Source organism: Colossoma macropomum, unplaced genomic scaffold (genome assembly GCF_904425465.1).
Source record: "Colossoma macropomum unplaced genomic scaffold, Colossoma_macropomum, whole genome shotgun sequence".
NCBI classification, from domain to species: domain Eukaryota; kingdom Metazoa; phylum Chordata; class Actinopteri; order Characiformes; family Serrasalmidae; genus Colossoma; species Colossoma macropomum.
In genome coordinates, this window is record NW_023494809.1 from 12044899 (window position 1) to 12052614 (window position 7716).

Here is a 7716-nt window from a genome sequence, read left to right on the forward strand (position 1 = left end):
GCAGTGCACATTTCACACCTCAGACCGCAGCATCTTCCCCTATTTGCATCTTACCACTTTTTTGTTTCATATGGTAATGACTAGTTGACTACTTTTTGGAATAGCTAGACAACTAATGAAAATAGTAATTGTGAAAACCCTTAGTGTGAACACTGCCTTACAGTAAAGTCTTTTTGAATATTTGCAATAGTATTCGCAAAATGACATTAGATATTTTTAAATCTGAATGACATTATACTGCCTGTCAAGTGCCATTATTTGGGAGTGATGCTTGCTAACAGTATTACAAACAGAACAAATGTCTGGCACTTTAGTTTAAGGCCTCTTGTCTCAATACAATGTGATTTGCTTTATATGTATTCAAGTATTGCCTTTAAATGGATATAAATGTGTTTAAATGTTTTCTGTTATGAAGTCCCAATGTGGTTATCCTTCAAATAAAGTGGGGCCATAATTTTAATTAGAATGAGGCATAATGTTATAATGTTATATTGCTATATTGTTAGCTGGAAATTTTCATTTCATTAATTTTGTTGTCTGCTGAGGTATAACAATGTTGTCATTTCCTGAATTAGTATGTAATAAACAGGCTAGAATGGAGAACCGTGATATTTTTAAAGCTGTCTCTCTCTCTCTCTTTTTCTCTCACATAACATTCTCAGCAACTGCTCTGCCAACCACCTATTGTTCTTTTTTCCCAGAACCAAATAATCTTCAAATATTAACATAAGAGCAGGTGAAATAGGTGGCTCTATTGACCCGAATATTGCCTGCCTGTGCAGCCCCTTTATCTCTCACACTAAGCAAATGGTGGTTCTGTTTCTAATCTCCTCTGAATCACACAGACTATGTGTTTGCTGTGGGTGAAGTGGATTGAGGTCAGGGCTTTTTCACCCCATCATTCAGAATGCCCAGTTCACGTTTTTAATTCTGGACAGCTGAAATATGACACTATGCTGGCAAGAAAAGGCAGGTCAGACACTACAATCAGCAATGTACTCTCCCTGTGCTGCATTAAACACATTAAATAACGACAGCTAATTTCAGTTTAGGCACGAAGATTTGATCTTTTTGACTGTTTGGACAAGATAATCAGTCTTTGCTGGTTTAAGACTGGAATCATTTTTGGTAGCACTTTGTTTCAAGGATACCTACAAAGGGCCTTCTAAAACATGCAGAACTTCTAGTATTTACCTTGTAGAAAACTCTCCTTTTTTGATAACTTCACTTGCCTTTATGTTGTGTCAATATGTTACGATGAATGGACCTCTAGAAATGAAACAAAATTACTGCAGAAAAAAACCTTTTATTAACTTCCATTAAAGGTAAACAGTGTCTCCTGTCCAGTTACCATTTTAGAGATGTTTTGTTTTGAACCGTGACTATATTTCCAAAGCAATACTTGGATATTTGGTAATACTTTACTGTAGGCCTTTGTTCATATGGCTACAAAACACCTAAAGAAGTTCGTCATGACAACGAACATGAACCGTCAAAGACATTTTTAAAGGCTTCAGAATGGTCATAATGGCTGCTCATGTTGACATTTAAGTCAGTTGACATCGATTTCAGTCATTTTACACCTCGGAATTGGCTGCTTGACCTTAAAGTTGGCAAATGCAGCCTTTACGACAAATGATGACTATTTTGTTTATAAATGATTATGTAGATCTTAACTGGTTGTCCTGAAGGGCTTATGTAGGTCTTGTAGCCATATGAACTAGGGGTCACATAGACTAGTCCTCTAATAAATCCATTGGTCAGTACTGTGGGCAGCAGTCGCCTAGTCGAGGACAGTGCCATAGCGGAAACACAGCTGTGGTATATTGTTATATAGTAAGCTGGATAATTTCATTTCATTGATTTTGTTGTCTGTTGAGATATACCAATGTTGTCATTTCCTGAATTAGTATGTAATAAACAGGCTAGAATGGAGAACCGTGATATTTTTAAAGCTGTCTCTCTCTCTCTCTCTCTCTTTCTCTGACATAACATTCTCAGCAACTGCACTGCCAACCACCTATTGTTCTTTTTTCCCAAAACCAAATAATGTTCAAATATTAACATGAGAGCGGGTGAAATAGGTGGCTCTATTGACCCGAATATTGCCAGCCAGTGCAGGCCCTTTATCTCTCACACTAAGCAAACGGTGGTTCTGTTTCTAATCTCCTCTGAATCACACTGACTATGTGTTTGCTGTGGGTGAAGTGGATTGAGGTCAGGGCTTTTTTACCCCATCATTCAGAATGCCCAGTTCACGTTTTTAATTCTGGCCAGCTGAAACAAAACACGAATCATGTGGACGTTCATAAACAGCCCAGCCTCCTATTTGAAAGCACACAAAACACAGCCCTCTTGTGTACACAGCAGCTCCTATATAATGCCTTTTTCCTCATTCTGTGGGGTGATAAAGCCTGCACGTGAGCTCTGTTGTCCAGGCCTCGGCCTAATCTGTGCAGGAAGTATAGACACATTAATTAAGCAGAGCCTGTGAAAACACAAACAGCGCAATAGAAACATTCACCAATATTTTCTTAATATATCTCAGTAAACAGTACTATCACTCCTAGAGGCACTTATTTTAAAAGTCCACAGTCTATAAGCCAGAGGTCTCTCGTGACCTTGAATCCTGTTTCCAGTTCTGGAGTTTGCAGTCAATGGCACTAATGGAGTTTTTCAGTACAGAACAGTACAGATGCACATCTGTTCCCAGAACTATCCATACCCTGGTTGAGTACCTGTGTCCTTTTCTCATTGCATAACAGAACCATAGGCTTCGCTTTAGCTTGTGTGGTCACTTCATTTCTCATGTGAATCTAGTGTGAACAGTAAACACAAACAACTATAGCAACAACAGAGGAGGTTAAAGCTCTGTATTAGCTTTTACTCTGGTGGTGAATAGCAATCCCAGAAATCAGTAGGCCTTTCTGAAGGCCTAGAAGACCCTGAGGGTTTCCCTTTGGTATTAGCGGGGTCAATCATTACAATGTCCAGAAAAATGCAAACTGGATTAATGGTCCAGATTTGAAGACCTCTGCTATAGGCCTAATTTGGCTCCTTTAAAAATCTGTACTTTATAATTTGCCACATATTGGCACAGAATAGTTTCTCTGACAGTCAAATGTACTGAGATAAAATATCTCAATTGTGCGACAAATATACATTTCCTTTGCAATGAATTTCATGATTGCAATTGCGTATTCCTTCCACTCCAATCTTTCTCTTTCCAATAACAGTTCCTTGGAGATCTGAGTCTGACATGCTCCATTCAACATACATGAGGAGTTACAAGCAGCAAAATTGGCAAAAAAAAACATCTCAGTGCAAACATATCATTGGTCAAGAGTGCTGATATATTAACAATGATGTTAGCCTCATATCCTGTTCTGCTAGGTAGTGTTTGTCAGAGGACGTTGAGTTCCCTGGCTTGGGGAAAGATTTTTCACAGTTCCATCAGAACCCTGACCAAAGCTGTTGGCAGTGCACTCCAAATCGTGCATTCCTACAGTGCACTTCAGTCCCTTCCTGTCCTACTAGCTAGCGTTTTGTCAGAGCGCGTTGAGCTCCCCTGGTTTGGGGAAGTGGTTTTTGGCTGTCTCATCAGGGCCCTTTACAGGCCTCCAGCAAATCCTAGCACAGTTCCACGTTTTGAGCCGACTCAGAATGCTCCGCATCACTGAGCTTAGTGCGCTGCGCACGGCAGCTGATGATAGGTAGAAGATTAGCGGGTCCAGGCAAGCGTTGAAGGTGCTTAGCAGCAGGGCCTTGTCCCTCCAGCCCGGGCTTTGCTTAGTGATGAACCCCACAACATGTGAGACATTGTAGGGTCCAAAGCAGAGTGCAAAAACCAGCAGTGTCCCCAGGGCCAGGCCAATGGCCCGGAGGCGCCGCCGCCTACCAATGTTGGGTAGCCGCAGCAGTATGCAAATGAAGCTGATGTAGCAGAAGGCACAAATGACCAATGGGATGCAGAAGAGAACCACACACAGCTCCAGCCGAACGGGCAGTAGGATTCTGAGCTGGGCCTCAGTGAACTCTTCATAGCACACGTTCCGGGCCACAGGGCCTGTCCCAGGCGGGTTGTAGTAGGGCATAATGTAGACTATGCTAAGGTGGAGGATTGACAACATCCAGAGGAAGATACTAGCCACCACGGCATAGATGGGCCTTCGTCTCAAAGAGTGCTGGATGGGGAAAGCCACACCCAGGTAGCGCTCCACGCTAACTGCGGTCAGGAAGAAGGTGCTGTTATAGATGGTCATGTAGAAGACAAAGCCAGACAGCGGGCACAGGAAGTAGGGCATGTCCCACCTCATTCCGTTGGCCACCTCCTGCATCTTGAAAGGCAGGAAGACGAGGAAGAGCAAGTCCGAGATGGTCAGGTTGAGCAGGAGGATGTCGATGGGCACAGGTTTCCGCCATACCTTGCGGCCGAATGTGTAGAAGGCCAGGAGGTTGGAGGGGAAGCCTGTGACGAAGGTGAAGATGTACACCGAAAGGCACAAGCCAGTCTCGCACTCCTGCATGGTTGATGTTGATGCTGTTGCACATAGACAGTCGCAGAAGAATCATCAGCTTAGCGTGAGCTAAGCCTCATGTTGAACACTGGAAAACAACAATAGTCATTTACACATTGCAGCCATGAACACATTATAAAATTAATATGAATATGAATCATAATTAATTCAATATGAATATGAATTAATTATGATAATAATATGCTCTATTTATATGGCAGCTTTCACAGACCCAATGAAAAAAACCTTTTGACAAAAATCATCCCATTCTGAAGTATCCACCCCAAAGTACTTGTAGTCTTATGAAATTTCTTCCACCTTCAAAATACATCATCAGTAGTGGGTTTTAGTCTTTAAACCAGAAAATCTCCAATCTGTAGACTACTGCAGTATTGCTGTACGTGGAGAGTAGACAGGTTTATGACAAATGTAGTGCCTTAAACAAAGTACTTATAGAATAATAAGTCTTCAGATCAATAACGGAATAATAAGCCTGAAGTTTAAAAAATTAAGTCAACCACTTTGCATTATCATGTCTTAATAGAAAGCTTTTCTTGTTATTATTTTGCATTGTTAGAAGACCAAGGGTAGCAGGGTTTCCTGTTCTTTTTTTCTGTTCTTTCATGTTAAATGTTAAAAGCTGCTAAAGTTGAATGTGTTTACCAACATTTCCTTCTTGTAAGTCTGGGCGTGTTACTACCATGAGTTACTCTAGTTAACCCTCCCCAGTGTGTACTATAGCTGGTTGTGGGAGCACCGCCAGATGTCTTTGTATAGACTCCGGTAAGCGTGTGCAGTCTTTGTAATAAAGTAAACAGTAGAGATCCTGAACCTAATGTTTGCTATTTACCCCTGCTCTGCTTCGCTCCACTGCAGGAGGTAATCTTACAAAGGAGAATGTAAAATCACAAGATAGAAGCATGTAAAACTGCTCAGAAATCAATAAGCTGCTAGTAAGTTACTGTTATACGTACTGCAATACACAAAACACTATATAGTAAGAGGATCGAAACTCTAAGTAATTTGCTGCACGGAAGTCATGCTAATTTTCATGCAGTTCAGCTTAAAGCATGACAAAACAATGCTTTACTGTGATTTCAACACAGGTTTGGTCTTTTAGACATGGCATGAAGTGGTTGAAACCTGGTGTTGTTTAAACTGAGGGGCTTATTTTCTTAAAAGATAGTACACTGATGCTACATCCACAAGTCTGCGGTAGATGGATGACGACAAACTGGATATTGTTTTCAACAGAGCCACAATGAAAAATTCTGCCCCCACAAATATCAATGGGCCTCATTCACTGATATGTTCTTTTGTAAATTTGGTCTTGAGAAAGTTCCTAAGAAAAAAATTACGTCAGATTCTTGTTCGCAGCTTTGTGCTCTTAAGTGTGTGTACATTCTGTTTTTACTTAAGAATAAATTAAGAAAACATTGGTGAATTTCAGAATCTTTGTTAAAAACTGCATAAGTTGGTTTTAAGAAGAACTTTCTCCTTAAGAATGGTGGGTGAATGTGGTCCAATGTTCACAGACCAGTTTTTCCAACTTTTGCCATGGACCACAGTGGTGGAATAAACAGGATGCTAGTTTTCTGGCGGAGCCATGGACGCCAGTGTCTTACTGTTGAATCCAGACAAACCCAGACTTATACAACAAAAATAAAACAGTACAGAGTGTCCTCCTTTTCCTTATCCACTTCAAATAAACAATATTCACTGCTAAAGCTCTTCTCTAATAACCGTTCATTTGTGCTGGCGCCACAATCACTATGACAACGTTTGTGTAGTTTCATGCAGCTGTGTACCACCATGAGGTGAGGAATAACAGTGTTTTCTACGCAAACGTGAATATAGCATAGCTCACAGGCTAAACCTCTTTGAAAATGAATAGATGGCTTAATTACATAAATATGCCATTTGGTTTTTCTTTATTTTTCTTTTTCTTTAAAATGATTTAAATATTACTACTACTGATAAGTAATAGTACGTTATCACTGTTGATTAGCAACTCCTTGCAAATTATTACTGTTATTCTAAAGCCTATACTGTTCTTGCATCCAGGTCAATTACAGTGCATCAGTAAAATATCCACTCTTTCTACTCTACTTTGTTGCAATCACTGTATCTTATTACATGAATGGAAACAAGAAGCTGAATCATGCTGAAAAGAAAAGAACATTAGTCAAGTCTTTCTATTTATAAAGAAGTGATATTACCTCAGGCGTTCTTTACTTTCATTCTTGCAGAGAAGAAGCAGAAGAAGGAAAAAGACCAGTTTGCGCAAGAGGCAAAAATTAAGATTGATGTAACGTAGGAACTCCTTGGGCGCTGTGGTCAGAGCCGAAATGCTGACCAGCGCTTATCTGCTGGTATCTCATCCCCTCTCCAGCTGCTGCTTTCTGGGAGCCTGTGTTGACACTGCTTCTTTTCAGTGGAGACAGCGGCCTATCTGCTTCCAACTTCCACGCCTTCGCTGTTTACTCTCGCAGCTCGGACAACGGAAAATTAATAAGACACAGCCAGGTCCTCAGCCAAACTCCCTACAAACCATCTCCGTGGAAACATCCCTACTGGATGGGCTTACGTCTGAGAGGAGGGGCTGACTGGGTGTACGTGAGGGGGGTGAGGTGTGTGTAGGTCGGTAGCAACAGACAGTCCTGCTCTTATCTGGATTGATACACCTTCAGGTGTGTGGGAGAGTTGATTAGGAAAGAGCGAGGGAGGGAGGGACATAGACAAGAGGGAAGAAGGAAAGTGAGCTAAGGTAATTAATCAACCTTACTGGTCCACCTCGCACTCAACATCAAGGCTAGTTGCCTTTTCAAAGCAAACTGCATGAAGCTGTCTATATTTCCCCACACATCCTCCTCACTACACTTCCTAATGTGTGTTTAAAGGGAGCTGATAAAGCTTTGAATGAGTTCAACATTCTCACCCACTGATTGGGCTTCATTCAGTAGCTCACGCACTGGAAAACCCCAGCCTTAAACAATGAGTGTCAAAAATGTGTTTCACAATGCCGTACCGCACACATACCAATGCACTTACAATAGAAAGGATTCCTCAGGGTTTCTAGGTTGCGGTGGTGGTTAATAATGAAATAATGTTTCAACAGGCTTCTTTCTTCATGTTCTGGCATGACTTAGCTCCATTACAAAAGTAAGGTGAGAAAACATTTAATGCCATATTAGAAATT

General features: G+C 41.0%; 1 protein-coding gene across 1 annotated transcript; it reads right to left on the reverse strand.

Annotated features, from left to right (window-relative positions):
• Positions 1 to 1517: 1517 nt before the first annotated feature.
• Positions 1518 to 7305, reverse strand: LOC118798807 (free fatty acid receptor 3-like). Its single transcript, XM_036558367.1, has 2 exons — positions 6737 to 7305; positions 1518 to 4605 (listed from the first exon to the last, which is right to left on the reverse strand). The coding sequence occupies exon 2, from the start codon at positions 4524 to 4526 to the stop codon at positions 3549 to 3551; it is 978 nt and encodes a 325-aa protein (XP_036414260.1). The 5' UTR covers positions 4527 to 4605; positions 6737 to 7305; the 3' UTR covers positions 1518 to 3548.
• Positions 7306 to 7716: the final 411 nt, after the last annotated feature.